Here is a 16,810-nt window from a genome sequence, read left to right as displayed (position 1 = left end):
TGTCCAAGGGTCTCCTAGGAGTTGAATGTCTTAACAGAAGGTCTCAGGTCATTAACATAAAAAGCTCTTTGGAATCCTGCATCATAGAACAAAGTGTCAGACCCACTTCCCATAACTGGGTGCCTGTGGTGCTTTTCTTAAATAATCAGTCCCATTCAGACGGAGATTTTAAGGTCCCTGATCATCCTTCTAGTTCACAAGCAGTAATTTTTTAAGGCTAAATGGCACTAGAGGCAGAGTGTTTTTTGAAGTAAGATTTAGAAAAGAACTTGACGTATCCCAAAGCTGACCTGATTCTCATTTTCCCAAAGGTCAGACAGAGAGGTTCAGCTCTGACAGCAATGTACTTAGGCATCCAAATAGAGGCACTCTGGCTCCATACTCCAGTCTAGGAAGGCCTGGAGCTCATGTGTATGTGGGGAAAAATTTGAGAATGGCTTCCTGAATCTTTGGGGACAGAAAAAAAAAGCACAACTTTCCCTGCCTTCCATTGACCCTTCCTCCTCAGACATGGTGCCAAAGAGGTTCAAGTTCTTTCCATTAGACTTCATAAGACTCAAAAGCCTGGTGAGTGAAAATGTCCAAGACAGAGTTGCAACCATGCTACAGATACATGTGTGGTTTTTCTGAAGTGCGTTCTTAAGAGTTCTGGTTAGAAGATGTGTTTCACAGCCTTACTCTGCCCATGCCCTGTGAATCCCAGAAATCACAATGACAGAGTAAAACTTTGGAGATTAGACAAGTGAGATCTTTAAGGAACTGTTTTTAGCTGGAAGGCAGAGAGCAGGCCTCAAATTGAGGCAGGTGTGGCTTAGGTGGGGATCTGACTTAGGGGCTCTTGGAGATCTGATGCCAGGTAAAGGTGTTAGTGGAGCTGCTCTTTCATCTGCTCCACCAGACAGGGTTTCTGCTGGTTGTCTTCACTGGGTTTGGGAGGTAGTCTGTGGTTCCCCCTGCCTGTGGTCACTCTGGGACCTCTTGTCCAGAGTTAAAATGTATCAGGGCCCAGACAGGCTAGGGTGACATTTGCAGAGCCACACTCAAGGAAAGGACATCCCCAGATGCACACACACACACACACACAAAAACAAAAACAAAAACAAAACAACAAACAAAAAAAAAACACCATGATTTCTTTTGATGTCTCAACACAGGCTCTGAGGTTAAATTTTAACTCAATTCTTAACAAACTAATATTGAAATGCCATCTTGCAGTATGTACCACTGCAGGCCAAGCTTTGGTGAGAGGTAGACTTGGAGAAGTCACCAACCGCCTGGAGGATGAGAAATGCTCTCAGCCGTGCTGGGGCTTGTGGTCTGACTTCAGCTACTTCCAATAGTCTCTTGAAACCTCCCTCCAACCGGAGTGGCCTAGTCCTGGATCTCACCGGATACTGGTGAGGCTGTGGCTGTGCACTGGAGAGAGTGAAGCGGAGAAGAAAAGAATAGAGATTAAGGGAGGTGGTGGGGTGGGGGAGGCGGAGTAGAGACACAAAGACCCAGAGACTGATAGCCAGATATTCAGAGGGAGAACTACAGAGGCAGAGATCAGCAGAGAGAAGCTGAGGTTCAGACAGGGACCACAAGAATGAGAAAGGACAGGAGATAGACCGTAGGCAAATAGGTAGATGGATGAGTGGTGGATAAGTAGAGGATAGATAGACTGACAGGTGCAAACTGAAAGAGAGAGGTTGAGAAAGAGACAGAGAACCGCAAGAGAGAATACTGTCGAGGGGTCGAGGGATGTTTGCTGCGTGGAAGGTGTCAGTCCCAAGAGTGGTCACAGCTTGAAGCATCCTCCCTACACCCCTCCCCATCACCCGCCCACTCTACCCAACCCACGAACAGGAGTCCGAAGCCCAAGGTCGCACAGTCCTCCGGACGGTGGCGCGCTGAAGGTCTGGCGGCCCGCAGCGCCCCCAGCCTCTGGCCACGCAGCCACAGGTCGGCGGCGTCCCGCGTCAGGGCAGGAGGCCAGCAGGGGCGTTTCGGCTCCCGCCCGTGCGAGTCCCCGCCCTGCGCACCTCCCTGCTAAGCTTCCCGCCACTGCACGGCTCAGCGCTGTCTTCCCTGCACCCCCTACCCCTCCCGGAGAGGGGGCGCTGCGGCCACCTAGGACGCCGCACGGGACCCACTTCCCCCTGCGGGCTTGGCCCGCCGAGAGCCTGAGAGCGGGATCTATTTACACCGGGCACCAATTAGCCTTTGAGGGATCGTTCACCCACGTGCCAATGTGATTGCCTGTGTCAGGAGGGCGGGCGCGCCAACCGCGTCCCTGTGGAGAGACCCCCACCGCCGCGGCGCCGGGAAATCCAGCGCGCCCCCGAGCGAACCCCGTCGGCCGGGCAGCACCTCGGACAGCGCCCGCGGCTGCAAGCTGGTGCGGCTCGCCGGCCACTGGCGGCGCGGGTGGAGGTGCAGCAGCTGCGTGTGCCCGCAGCCTCCACATTTTCCCTACCCCACCCTCCCTCGGAAACTCCAACTGCCAGTGCCTAGCTTATTTTTCTTCCTTCTGAAAGGCCAGCGTCTTATCGGTCAAGTTCAAGTCCCTAGGACTGGCCCAGTGTCCTGTCCTTAAGTCATTTCTACCATCCTCCCGTGACCGCGGAGAGCCGGGAGCCCTGCGCTGCTGGTCCCAGCGCCGGCTCTCGCAGTCCCAGTCTGTCCGGAGCAGCATCTCGGCGCGTTCACCTCTCTCTCTCTCTCTCTTTCCCTCTCTTTCTCCCTTCCTCTGTTTCTTCCTCCACTTCCCCCTCCTTCTCCTGCCTCTTAAGTTTTCTGCACCGTGAATCCAACTGTGCCAAGCCTAGGCTCCCGCGAACCAATCCCGAGTGCGACCCTGGCACTGGGACACCGACTCCGCCGAGGCTGGAAGAAACAGCCGGACCCGTCCGCGCCGGAGCATGGAGACGGAGCGCCAGGGAGGGCACGTCCGGGGCGCTGAAGACGCCAGGCCCCAGTAGCTCCTCCATGGAGCCTGCCCAGAGCGGTCCCTGCTCGCCAGCGTCGCCCCCAGTCCTGTGCGGTAGGTATCCTTCTCCTCAACTGTGCCTAAAGGGGACACCTTGGGGTGGTGGGCACGAGAACGGGGCGGCGAGGGCGGATCCTGTTGGGGGACGGAGAATGCCTGGCAGGTGACCCTCACAGCCCGAGGCAGGCTTCCTCTCCAGAAGTTAGCGACTGGCTGTGCCCCCTTGGCTGGAACGAAAGTAGTGCTGGCGATGTGACTGTGTGCACGCGTGTGCATCTCTGCGTGTGCAGAGGCTCGAATGGGTAAACTGAGCCCTGTTTTCCTGTATGCAAATTGCATCCCCTTCCCCTCCCCCACTTCGCCCGGCGTGTTGAGGTACCCTGCACCTAATCCTGGTCAGTTCTACCTGCTTTTCCTCTCCCGCGCCCCCCTCACTCGGTCTCTCTCTCCCTCTCTCTTTCTCTGTCTCTCTCTGCTGGTGTGTACGTGTGTGAGCACTGCCAGGGCTGGCGAAGAACCAGCCGCTGCCTTCAGTCCCAACCGCCCGGCCAGCGAACACTAGGGCAGGTCTGGCTGCCAGAGACGGTCGGGCTCGCAACCAGGCTGCATGCACGCGGCTCCCTGTGTCCCGCCGGCTCTGGCCTCCGCTGCCCGAGAACTCGCACCCTAGGAGCGCAGGGCGCACGGAGCCCCTCGCCCCGCCGCCCGGCTGCCTGCGGACAGCGCGCTGGCTCCTTGGAGGCGCTGGATTTACTCGCTTTTCAATTTTTCGCATTCCCCGCCCGATTCTCCTGGTCTACCCCTCCCCGCCACGACCCCCTCTCCCCGCTTGCTCGCCAAGCCTAACCTTGCCCGCGTGGTCATGGGATGTCTAATTTCATTTGTATCTAGGCTGCTGAGAGCGCTCCTTGCTCCGTAAAGTGGATGTCAGGTGGATCTATGTTTTTGAAGGAACAAAGACTCAGCGAAGGCACCGCCAAGGAAGTTTGAGACGCGGGAGGATGCAGGCTGCGTGCTGGTACGTGCTTCTCCTCCTGCAGCCCACCGTGTACTTGGTAAGTCGCGGCGGGTCAGGCGCCTTTGCCACCCTGCTCTGGCTGCGGGGCGAGGCACCTGGGCGCGCTTGGGAGGAGGGTGAGGCCACCAGTTCAGCGACAGCAGCATTCTTAACGACTGCTTTGGAACAACTTTGGCAAGCTGGTCTCCAGATCCCTGCGGGATTTTCACATCCCCGTTTCCTGCCCCAGTCCCCCCTTTTCCTGTGCGTGATTCTGAGCAGCGGCTTGGGCGCCCTAGACGCCCAGAAACCAAGGAGGCAGTGGGACAGGATGCTTTATGGGCGAAAGGACAGAGAGAAGGGGTGGACGGCACGGAGCGCTAGCATTTCATGCCTAGAGTTTAAACTAAGGGAAATGGGTATAGGGCTGGGGAGTGGGAGGCATGAATCTGCCAGGGTCTGAGACTTTGAAAGTGATTCTACGCACCCTCTCCTGCAGCTTGGAGATGTGGTACGGGAAGAAACTAACTTTCTCTGACTTGCCAGGGTTCAGACAGGAGAAGTTGAACTCTTAGGGGCACAGAGAGCCATCAGAGTTAGGTGAGAGGTGCTCCAACGACCATGGCTCCTCTTCTCTCCTAACCTCTCCTTCCCACCAAATGACTGAACCCTGGCTTAGGCGCTGAGCCTCTTCCCGGGGGACTGCCAGGCCTTGTTAACAAGGAGGGAATCCTTAACAAAGCCACGGCCCGACTCCTTCAAGAGCGGGGGCTCTGGCGTGGGGACTTCGCACGCGGTTGGAACCAGGCTTCAGGGAGAAGCGCTTTGTTGTGGTGAAAGGGGACCTGTGGGCACCACGCTGAGCCGAGGAGCGTGCGATTTCTCAGGTCTGGCTTCTAGGAGGACCAGGGACACTCGCACCCTGCTGGTGAAGTTGTGCTCAGCGTACCGACCTCCCTACATCATCCAAGTCCGCGAGAGCGCACCGAGGGCTCAGAGTGTTCTGGTTAGAGACGTGGAGCGCTAGAGCAGCCAGAACTCTCTGGAGGGCCTGGATAAATGGGATTGGGGGTGGTGCTGGCGACCCTCAATCGCGAGTCTCCGAACCAGCAAGCCTGAGAGCGATAGGGTTTTTAATCCTTGCAATTGACAGCGTTTCTCTGCCGTTGCTGTGGCGCATGTTTCTGCATTGCTGCGAGTTGTGTGAATTGTGTGTTTGTGATTGTGCGAGTGCGTGTGTGTGTGTGCGCGCGAATATATATGTTCAAGGGGTTTCAGCTTCAATCCCCGATGTTGCCTGTCTTTGCTCCTTTATCGTGTGACCGTAGCAGCTGCGGACGCCAGAGGGCGCTGCGCATCAGTGTCCTCGCCCATAGGACACCTTGGGGTAAACAGGTGAAAGCCGGGGCAGCCAATGAAAAAGAACAGCATTTCTGACCGTCACCGAAGTCTGTGCCTTCCCCCGCTGGAACGCACACGGAATGCAAAGAGAGTCCTTCCCATTGCCCATTTCAATCACCCTTGCCTTTACCTGTGCCCAGTAAGCCCACTGACATTGAGATCCCAGAGCTGAGGACAGAAAGTTTGGTTAGAAGAAATGCAGATTTCTTTTTTAAAACAGAGATAGGGAGGCGAGAGGAGTGCCAAGTGAGAGCCAGAGAGGAGGAACACTAACGATTCCCTTGACCGTCCTCACCTGCCTGCCCCCTCCTCTGCACACCTTTGAGCGGCCTGAACCTCGGGACTGTTCTTATGTCCTTGGGCTGTGCTCACATCACACGGCAAGGGCTCGCGGCTGTGGTGCAGTTTATTGCTCGGAGCAAGTATTTCGATAGTCTGGAAAATAATCTATCAAAAGCAGAAGTGAAATCAATACGTTGTGTTAAATTTTAAATGTGTTTGTTGGCAGTTAAACCGTTTTCCACTCATTACAACAACAGTGCTGGATTTATTCTAATGTGCTGCGTTCTCAACAACAAGCGCATTAATTCTCCTTTAATTGTAAACTGGGAGCATTTGAAAACCATTCAGTGTGCAAATTATGCTGATTCAATTACCGTTTAGTTACAGACTTCATTACCTGAATGCCTTTTGGCGATACAGAGAAAGGAGACAATTTTTCCAATTTCACTCAAAACAATACAAAATGTGAACAATAAAATAGAGAGGGTGAGTTAGAAGTCCATTCTTTTCTCTCTGATCTAAAGTTGTTTGGTGTGTCGGGGATTAGAAAGCACAGGAACCCCCAAACAAAGGGCTGATGGCCCTGACCCAGGGTGGTACCTCCAGGATTGTAATCCCAGGGTTATTTGCCAGCACAATTTGGAGCTGTTTGCCTGGAGGAGCAGGAAGCTGACTTTTACCATGGAAATGAATTTAGGAGGGTGAGGTGGGCAGTCAAGTCAGGATGCTTGCAGGCAGATAAAGAAGCAGGGAGCCTTGATTAAAACTCTGGGGTGATGAGCAGATCAAGAAATAATCGTGGTTTTCTCCATCTATTTCATTAAACATCAGATACAGTAATTGAATTGAGCATTTATTTGTTGCTGCACCCAAGTACATCTCAGTCCTTTGGAAGAACCTGCAGTAGACCCACGCAGGTTGTCAGTAGCTGCTTCAAGTTACCTCCAAGAAGGCAAAGGTGACAAAAACATTGTTGTGTGTGTTTCCCTTGAACTGACATAGTCAGGGAAGAATTTCATGAGTAATATTTTGTTTTGATGAGCTCACAACACAAGTTATTTGACTGGAACACTCGATTTGTGTCCTGTCTCCTAGCTGTTACCTGCAGTGCACCTTTCTCTTTAAATCCATGCACTCCCAGTTATGTTTCTGAAGGAGTAGCCCCTAAAATTATATCCAGGGAGCAAGGTATCTCCTTTATGGAAAAATTTAGGCTTTTGCTTATAGAAAAAAAATTTTAAATCCTTCCACATTTGGGAAGAGTTTTTTTTTAATAATAATAAAAAAAAAACAACCATGTACAGCAGATCTGCGCTTCAGACTACGCCAGTTACCTATTTGGATGAATCTTCTCAGCGTATGCTCCTTGGCCCAGGGCTCTTTGCCTGTTCAAAGGTTAAGGCTTTTGTGTTTATAGAAATGGATCTGCCCTAGTTTAAACTAGAAGCTTCTTTTAGTACTGCAATGAAAAGCTAATTAGAAACATATTTGCAAAGTTACTTCCTGAAGCATATTAGCTAACATATCAAAAATCACCACAGGGCAAGATCCAGCTACAAAAGTGCAGGGATGGGAAACAATCTTTTGAAAATAAAAGTAAGGAAACATTTCACTTGATTGAATGTTGAGTATTATAGGTTGAAAGGTCTGAATTTAGTTGGAGAGGAATCTATGACAACAATGCTTGTTAAGATTTTTAACAGTCCTGGAATCTTTATTCTCTTGTCAGCTCTGGACTGATTCCAAGATATTTTCAGTGTGATGTAATAGCTTTGAATGGAATTGAAGCACACTCTGGATAAACTAGGAAAATGTGGTTTCTTACTGTAAAGAATGGGGTTCTAAATTGAGTTATTCTCAGTGGATGAAGTGGAAACTGAGACCGCACAGAAGAACATTCTCCTGCAGAAAATGTGGTGCTCTGTTTGGGAGTTCCCCTGTGATAATTCTCAGACAGAGATTTGAGTCTAATGAGTCTTCTTTGGGCACGGCAAAGCAAAAGTTACTGACAGTTGAGTCCAGAGACTCTTACAAGGAGTTGCATGATGTTAGCACTACTCTAATAAGGACAGTTCCTGTCAGTTCTGTTAGGAATTAAGATTGCCTATCACCTGGTTGCCTTTTAGGCCAAAAATTGGTCAAGAATTGAAGATCCTTTTTATACCTTGCACCACAACATTTTTGAGCCATCTATCCCCTGTATTTTAGGGTGTCCTTAATGGAATTCTACAATGATTGTTTATAGATTTAAAGAATGTGTGATATACCCAGAGGATACTAACTGCACCTTTAGAAGCCAGTTTGGATAAGTGACACCCAAGAGGAGGGGGGCTGGTAAGGATCATTGAAGCTGGGGCAAAAGCAGAGGGAAATCCCCAATGTCCATCCTTTGGTGTAAGTATACATACTTCCATTCCTTTGAAAATTAAGTCAGCTGCTTACTGAAAATTTCAATTTGAGCATACTCCTGCAGGTAAACTAAATACAATAAATGAGCTACCTACCCATGGGTCTTAGGTGTTTCCTATTAAAGCAATTTTTTGGGGGGGCAGTACTAAAAGTTCCCCATCAGGCTGCATTTCCTAGCTAGTCCACCACAGGCCAGCCTTTCAGATGCAGGATTAAATCCAGACTTTTTAAAGGGTCTTTGCCTCAAGTATCACTAGAGAACTCCCAGTCCTCAGATACATTCATCCCAGAGCTCTGTGGGACAGAGAACTTGCTTCTATTCCTGGCTTTCCAGGGAGTTTATCTTGGTCTAGGGCCTTCTAGTGATAGCTTCCGGGGAACTGCCTTCAGTGTTAGGAGAGACCCAGAATTGCTCCAACTCACTCAGCGGTATTTTCCTGGAAAGCCATTAAACGCATGGCTCCTCTTTGTGTGAAGTTGATTTCTATTTGGCTTTGAATTGTTGACTGCTATTTCCCCCTTAATGAAAGTGTTGTCTGGGTGAAAAATATATATCGGGTGGATGGGAAATTGGTTGGCTTTTTTTTTTTTTTTTTTTTGAGATAGGTGCCTAGTGTCCTACTTTTTTATCTGAGGGAAGATTTTCCACAGACTACAGAAATTGACAGCATTGTCCCGGGTAATAACTGCCGTCGACAATATTTTCTAAAGGGCATTTGAGAGATGAAAGCATTTGGATATTGCTTTTTCAAATAAGCAATTTTCTGTCTTGGGCTTCTTTGATTTTATAGAGTGGGGTGGAGTGGGGAGCAGTAGGGGAGAAGGGGCCATGCTTTGATAAAGCGACTCCTGTTCTGAAATACTCAGGCGCTTTTCAGGTTCCCCAGGAATTCCCGGTTCTGAAGAGCCCTCAATGGATTCAGCTCCAGAGGCGTTGCTATCAGGTCAAAAAGGGAATCCCAGGAATGGACAATGGCACTGTTTTGCACTCCCCAGTCCACACAGCAAGCCAATGAATGCTTTGAGAGTTTGCCTGCTCTCAAGTGCCAACTTAGAACATGGGCATTCTTTTTACCAAACAAAGAGCCTAGCTTTGATTCAAGCCAGGAAAGTTACTTTGGGGTAGCCAGTCCTTTAGCGGCATCAGGTCTCAGGTTAAGACCGTTATCAGCCCTCGCCATTTTAATTAGGAGGCGGCGGGCAAGCCTGACCATAGAGCGCCGTCGGGTCAGCGGCTCCGGGGCGCAGCGGGGTCGCAGGGTGGACCTACGCGCTCGCCTTCTCCTGCGTCCTCTCTACCATTTGCCTGGCTGGTCCCGCCGCCCGTTTGCAGGAAGTTGCGGTCTTGATTTATCCCTCATCAGGTTCCCCACCAGCTCTTTTCCTCCGTGTCAGCATTCGCCCCTCCCGAAGCTTGGTAAACACAGCGCGGCATTTTTCTGCCGCCGATTGGCATGTTGACGACTCCGCTTGAAGGAATGTGACAATAAAGTGGGAAACCAAAGCTTGGCAAGCACTTAATCAAGGATAAAAAGGTTCCGCTGTAAGGATGTCACTCAATTTATTGTGAAAGTCGAATGAATTACGTTTAATGAAAGTGCTCCCCAGATGAATATTACCAGCAATTTCCTGAGTTGGCTCTGTCAGCTTGAGCTGAGGAAATGCCAGCCTAGATCAGAGAAGCGCGCCGGTCTCAATTACTATGCAACCCTTCCAGGAGCGGCTTTTTATTGAGATGATATATATTGGCGGCTTCTTCGTGGCCCTGCGCGCGCCCGAGAGCGCATTTGCGCGTTTTCCAAGTTTGCCGTCCGCCCCCGCGGGTTGCTGGCTGTTGTTTAAACTTCGGATGAGGCGCCGCATCTTTGCTGCGGGCTGAAAACCTAACTACCTCCTTTGTAAACAGCTTCCGTTAGTATATTTACTGCGAGGTGGGGGGCTGGTGGGGTGTGTGTAGGGGGTTGGGAGTGGGGCTGAGAGACTTCCCATGCTAGAGTGCCCTTTATTGTGGAAATAGGGTGTCTAGTCGGGCCGGGCCTCTGGATCGTGGACAGCGAGGTGGCAGCAGGAGAGGGGGCGTTGGGCTGGTGCGCCCCGTGGGGTCCCCGGAGCTGCGAGAGATCACCGGGTGCCTCTCGGGTAGCGGCTGGAGAAAAGCTTCCCCCCCACTCCTCCCTTTAAATTAATGAGCGTATTTTACTCATTCAAGCCGGAAATACGATGGGGAGGGGGGTGTACAGGCCGCTGCCAGAGCGCATCGTCTCATCTGCATGAGAATGGAGAACCGGGAGGCTTTTCTTGTACCGTTTCTTTCTCCCACAATATGACAAATTGCAGCTTAGAAAAACCGAGTGTTTCCTTAGAAACTGGCTCGCTGGGGCTCTGCGCGTCCTGGCTGGACCTGCCTCCGTCCGGGCCTCGCCCGTCACCCGAGCCGCCCTAATGGGTTCTGACGGCGAGGATCCGAGCATCGGCTGCCGAGGGCGCACAGCGAGGCCAGCGCTCCCCACCACCAGAGGGAGGGGGCGTCTCCGGCACACTTCCCGGCCTGTGTGTCAGCCCCCTCCCCACTATTAGAGTTGAATGGCCATTTCAAGCCATCTTCTACGGAAATAAGCCAGGAACCTTCTTCGACGTAGGCTTCCTACCCTCGACTCGGAAACTCAAGTCCTCTGCCCAAAGTGCCGTGTTCCGGGGCCGGGACAGGCTTTCCAGCTGGAGCCGCCGCCGCCGCCGCCGCCCCTGCGGGCCTTATTGTCTACTTTTAGCCTCTGGTGACCTCGAGCAATCCCGACAGGTTTAGGAAAACACCGGTGCAGCCCTCACGCGTCCGGACCCCAAGCCCTTACACCAAAGCGTCGCTTTTGGGAAACTTGTCGTCGACGCGGACGAGCTTCGGCGCTCTGGGGGCAGCAGCCTGGACTGCGGCCGTTCTCCAGGAAGAGACCGTGGGCGCCCAGACTGAACCGGGCGCGGGCGGGCAGCGAGGACCCGGGGCCGGGGAGCGACTCTTCAGCACCACGGCCAGCTCTGCGCGCCTGGGGCCTGCGGAGCGGCCGCTCTCGCCCGGGCTCCCGGCTTCTTCTAGTCCAGTTTGCGCTCCGGGCTTACGGAGACCCCTGCCCGCGGCCAGGTTGCGGTTGGTACAACCTGCTCGCCCTCGCAGTCAGTCGGGAACACCCAGCTCCGCTCGCTAGGTCCCCAGTGTGTCTTGCGGTCAGAACCCCGGGCTTGCACCCAGCCCCCTCTGCGGTTGCTGCGTCACGTGATCCCCGCAGAGTTTATGCAGAGGGAAGGCGACTCATTCTCTCCCGGTCCCACACCCCCCCTCTCACAACTCATTAAATCTACCCCTCCTCCCCCAAACAGAGCATTGCATCTGGTAATAATAGAGCTAGAAGTGGAAGCCTCATTGGACAGACAAGGAAACTGAGGCACGGAGAGGGAAACCAACTTTCAAGGAGTAAAATCATGTGGGGCAGAAATGATTCTGGCGTCACCGCTCACCTAAGGGGAGCGAGGCTAGACGTCCGCCAGAATCAGGCGCCCGTAAACGGCCGCGCGCTGGGGCTGGGTGGGGTGCGGAGAGTCCTAATTATTATGAATTTCTAAAGGAGCCGTAATTATTCACGGACAACAGGACAAACCGCGGCCCTGGCAAGGGAATCGATGTATTTGCTATCGAAAGTGCCTGGCTCGCCTTTAATGCAGACGAATGGGGATGCAGCCTCATTATTTTCTGTGGTTGGTCTCGCCGGCATCGGGCCTGTGCGGCGTGGAATCTATCATCATTAGACCGGGATGGGGCGGGGAGTGTCCTTATTTACTTACCAAACAACACCCCCCCCCCAAGTCCCTCAAAGCTTTCAGGCCCGCACAGTCGCCGCTGCGCCTCCCCACCCTCTGTTGCGCGCTCTCTAGGGCTTCTCCGTGCGCCCTGGGGCAGACGCTGCGGTCACTTCAAGTGCGCTCGGTTCCTCCTCAACAGCGGCCACCAGGCGGATTGGATCCCGAAATAAACCGGATAATACCCTGCGTTGGCGCTAGGGGTTGTCTCATGTCAAAGGCGAAGGACGGCTGGGAAGTGTCGTTCGTTTCTCTCGCCTTAGCGCAATCAGTGCTTTCGTGACACCCGAGTGTGCACATCCCTGCAGAATTAAAGGAGCTGAAATCGGGCAAGTAGTTCTCCACGAGCCCGTGGGAGAAGTCGGCTCGCAGAAAGCCAAGCCCGCGGAAAGAGAACGCATCTGGCTGTGCAGAGGGTAGGAGATGGAATTCAAAGGGAAGGGAAGGTTTAGGAAAACTGCCCCCCAAGTGGTCTACGAGGCCCTGGCGCGATGCGCCGGCCTTCTCCGGGCGGAAGTCCGGCCAATCCGGAGCGGTTTTGCTGGTGGAGAGATGCACGCCCCCGCCCAGAGGTCGAGGCGGGACGCTGCTGGTCCGCAGGCATTTCCCCTTCTCCCTCCCACAGCGCGCACTCTCTTTTAGTGTTTCTCCCTTACAGAAGTTTTCTACCGTGCCCGCTAAGAAGCTGCTGGGAAGAAGCTTGTGTGACCCTGCGGGTGCCTCGACAGTTCCCCACAGTGCGATAGTTCTTAGGGCCAACTGAGGGGCGCGGGTGTACTGCTGGAGTCGTGGAGCGGTTCCTCCTGAGGAACAGCGGATACATTGCTGCAGACAAGGCAGGATGCGGCTTTTTTTTTTTTTTTTAAACACTAATCCCTCCTTTGTTGCAGTAAGATGATTCTAATATCTAATCATAATAGCACTAATAAGGGCAAAATTAAACAATTATGAGTGCCTGGGCATGAAATTATAATGATAGCCCCCCCCCCCCGCCCGCCACTGAGTTTTCTTTTCCTGTAACCGCCACCTTTCAGGGTATATGGTGGTTACCTGAGTGTCTTTGTTTCAGAAACAGCCAGAGCACAGTACTAGACTGCATGATCTACTGACATCATTTCCTCTTACCCTCTTCACTTTTAGAGGCTTTGTAATTAAACTCTGTGAGATATATGTAACATACATCCAGTGGAGAGCCCTTTTATTTATATTTACGTTGCATGCTGAGAAAGGAAAATTAAGGAAGTGCTTATATTGAAATAATAAGCCTGCTTTGATATTAACAGAAATGCCCTTTTAATTTACTTTTCTCATGTCTAGAGGACTATCTTTGTGAGGCCAGACTCCACAGTCATGCCTCTTTAAAAGGAGATTTCAATAAAGTGAAAAAGACATTTATTAGCTCACACTAACTTAGAGGAACAAAAGGCCAGGCTAAGCGCTTGCTGGAAATGAGCACCACGGTCGAGTGCAGTGTGGTGCAGGGAGCTACACAGAGAGAGCTCGCTGCATTTTCCTACCTCTGCCTGCTTCTCAGCCATCACAGTGCACAAATTTACACATAGAGTGTCAGGGCCTTCCAGCCAACACAGTTACCACAGTGCAAACTGGCAGGAATTTTTGTGAAATTCAAAATCAGATGCTAAAAGGAAGGAGGCACTGATTTCCTTCTTTAAGAGGAAAAACTCATGACTGACAGGCTTGGGGGAAATTCCCTGTCTTAGCAGGGCCGTTTTCACTGACAGGTTAAACCCATGGATAGACAGAGAGCAGAGAAAGGCTGGTACGAATCTATGGAGCTACCTCTTTGAAGGAGTCCATAGAAAAGTATTGTGGAACATCTTTTTGTTTTCATAAGTTACTGGATTTGAAATTTCAGCTTGGTTCAGACATTACTATTTTCTCAAGAGGAATCTGGTTTCTGACACTGAACAGTTGCCCTATTTTAGAATTTTTGGATATAGACTGAAAGCAATTGCGGTAGAGAGAAACTACTGACATGATAGCTGGAATTTCCGTCATGTACATATACTCTAACTGAACTTTAGAAAGTGATTCTTCTCCTTGTAACCTTGTAGTGGATGTTATTAGAGGCCCACAGGTATATAAAATAGCTTATATAAAATTAATGGACTGCTTTACATTCACAATCTCTTACTTGTGAAGCTCTTGTAAAATATTGCATCTATTTAAAATAGGAAGAATATAAAGTCAAGTTTGGTGTGCAATCAATAGTTGTAAATGGTTCAGTGAAATATTTGATTGTTTTGAGTGAGCTTGACAATGTGATGGAAATTTATTGTCCGTCTTTGTGCACTGATGTGCTAATCATAAGGCTGCCCCTTCTTTTATGTACTTGACTTGCACTGCAACTGATTGTTAAGATTCATTCCAAGGTAACCTCTAAGTAAGTGATCACAATTTCAGGAAAGATGCATTTATTGACCTACTAGCTTACAATGTCACTCAAAAATGAGAAAGAAAAATGCTCTCAAACATTGTTTCAATATTTTGTTTTAAATGACTAACACTGTATTATTGAAGTTGTAGACTATTGATATTTTGTGTATTTTAAAAATAAGTAAATGGGTAGAAGTTTTACTTTAACCACACATTTCATAAAAATGAAAGAAATCTCTTTATGATTTCTGCAGGCAAAATTTAGAAAAATTTGATATCTTCATTCTTTCCTTCCTCTAAACATATTAAAAACTACATTCTCTCATTCATTCTGTTACTTGCCTTATGGATATCTAGGAAATGCCAAAACTCCTACCATAAACTTCTTTATTTTCTTTACTATGCATTTTTATTGCAAGAATGAAATCTCCCCTCCCCCCCACCGCCCCGGCCTTATTCAATTAAGAATTATACGTGGCCAAAGCTCATGGTGACATTTAAAAAATCAGTTCCCCTCCCAATTTCACTCTGAGTTTAAGCAGAATAGCATTTACCCCTTTGCAGTAGAAGAAGAAAAAAAAAAAACACTGTTGTGCTAACAGCTCCTATAAATTGGAGAAAATTCCTGGACTTACAAATTGGCTACATATATTGATGACGCTGCCCAATACTTGATGGAAAACAAAAATGTGGGCTGGGTTATATGAGACCCATTATATTTTCAATGAGAATGCCATAATTAATCTCAAGTTTAATTCTAAAACCTATTTATAGAATGATGTATGGTGTTGTATTGTTGAAGCAGCTGTGCTATTGGTAACAGGGCTGTCTACATGATTTCTGAAATTGAAATTATAAAATACCTCTACTCACACATCTTTTCCAGTTATTTGTGAATGGCTTCCTTCAACCTGGCACCATCATTGATTGATTTTATGGAATTGCATAGAAAGGTGCAGACCACTGTGTGGGAAGTTATTCATGCATGGTCAGTGTGCTATTTCTCTGATCTTGATGTAACGCTTAATTGCTATTGATGTGGAGATACTGCAGAATATGGTGGAGTTTTTGCCTGTTTCATGAGAAATATGTAAGTGAATGATGAGAGCCTCATGTTAGATTTTCAGCCTTCTTTCTTTTGGCAGAATTATGAGCAGCTGCACCAAAGAGGCAGCCGCAATCTCTAGTCATTATCAAACGAACGTGAACCTGGCATTAGTATGTGTGAACTGAGCTAACAGTTTTGGATCTGCACCTCTTGAACAAATGTTCTGAAGTGTGAAAGCGTGAAAAGTGCATGATTTGGCCCAGGATGTTTAATCCTGCCTTGCATTCTTGACTGAAATCCTTCACAATTAGAATGATTAATTAATATGTAGCCAGATGCATTTGCATAGATTTATGGATTTCTCTCCTTTAATATCCCTTGAATAAAAAATGGTAGAAAGAGTGAGAGGCTTTAAAAGAAAATCCACATGCTCAGAAATGACTGATATCCTCCCAAAGACCATCCCCAAGCTTCCGATGATGTCATGGCACCTGATCAAGCGTCAGTGTTAGATATAGAAAAGTGATGAGGAGCCGGCGCCGCGGCTCACTGGGCTAATCCTCCGCCTAGCGGCGCCGGCACACCGGGTTCTAGTCCCGGTTGGGGCACCGGATTCTGTCCCGGTTGCCCCTCTTCCAGGCCAGCTCTCTGCTGTGGCCAGGGAGTGCAGTGGAGGATGGCCCAGGTGCTTGGGCCCTGCACCCCATGGGAGACCAGGAAAAGCACCTGGCTCCTGGCTCCTGCCATCGGATCAGCGCGGTGCGCCGGCCGCAGCGCGCCGGCCGCGGCGGCCATTGGAGGGTGAACCAACGGCAAAGGAAGACCTTTCTCTCTGTCTCTCTCTCTCACTGTCCACTCTGCCTGTCAAAAAATAAAATAAAATAAAAAAAAAAAAAAAAAAAGAAAAGTGATGAGGAAAAAGTGGTGACTTCTTGGTTCTGATGAAGATTTGGGCACAAAAGGGAGGAGAAATCCCCTTTGTGGGTTTTGCAGGATCTCTCTTTCTTACTCTCATTTTTAAAGAAAGAAGCGTTTAAAAAGGAGGAAAAGGGGGAAGATAATGACAGTGTATTTTCTTAATTCTGTAAACTTTGGCGAACAACTTCTCAGATCCTCAATTTCCTCATATATAATATGAGTTTAATAAAATGTATTATACCATAAAGTTATTATTGAAAGTTCACTGTATTAATGTGTTACAGAGCTTGGAAAAGTGTCTGGTACATAGCAATGGTGAATAAGTAAAGAAAATAGTCTTTCTACCCTTCATGGAAAAGGTTTCTTCACCAGGTTTCTGTGAGTTCTCAGGACACTGTTTATAGGAATGACACACAAAGGCTAATTCTACTCTGGACCATCTTTTGTTTTCCTCTTTCTGCTAGTTGATTGCTATACAATTGCCCAATAGTGCCCAGAAAGCCATATGTATTTAATGTTGATAGTAACCATTGTGATTAAA

The 16,810-nt window shown here is 49.6% G+C and overlaps 1 protein-coding gene across 2 annotated transcripts in view; it reads left to right on the top strand.

Annotated features, from left to right (window-relative positions):
- Positions 1-1,942: 1,942 nt before the first annotated feature.
- The window catches only part of NXPH1 (neurexophilin 1), a 327,887-nt gene continuing 313,019 nt past the window's right edge, over positions 1,943-16,810 (top strand). The window contains exons 1-2 of one of the 2 annotated variants that reach the window (XM_051853330.3): positions 1,943-3,025; positions 3,863-4,026. In XM_051853330.3, the coding sequence (XP_051709290.1) occupies positions 3,973-4,026 (54 nt within the window). In that variant the 5' untranslated portion in view covers positions 1,943-3,025; positions 3,863-3,972. Of the gene's footprint in view, positions 3,026-3,395; positions 3,539-3,862; positions 4,027-16,810 lie in introns of those variants that run through there. The other variant, XM_051853331.3, reaches the window with a different exon arrangement.

The sequence above is a fragment of the Oryctolagus cuniculus genome, chromosome 16, assembly GCF_051225735.1.
Source record: "Oryctolagus cuniculus isolate XC-2025 breed Fujian yellow rabbit chromosome 16, ASM5122573v1, whole genome shotgun sequence".
Taxonomy (NCBI): domain Eukaryota; kingdom Metazoa; phylum Chordata; class Mammalia; order Lagomorpha; family Leporidae; genus Oryctolagus; species Oryctolagus cuniculus.
This window is presented reverse-complemented; position numbering and strand designations above follow the sequence as displayed.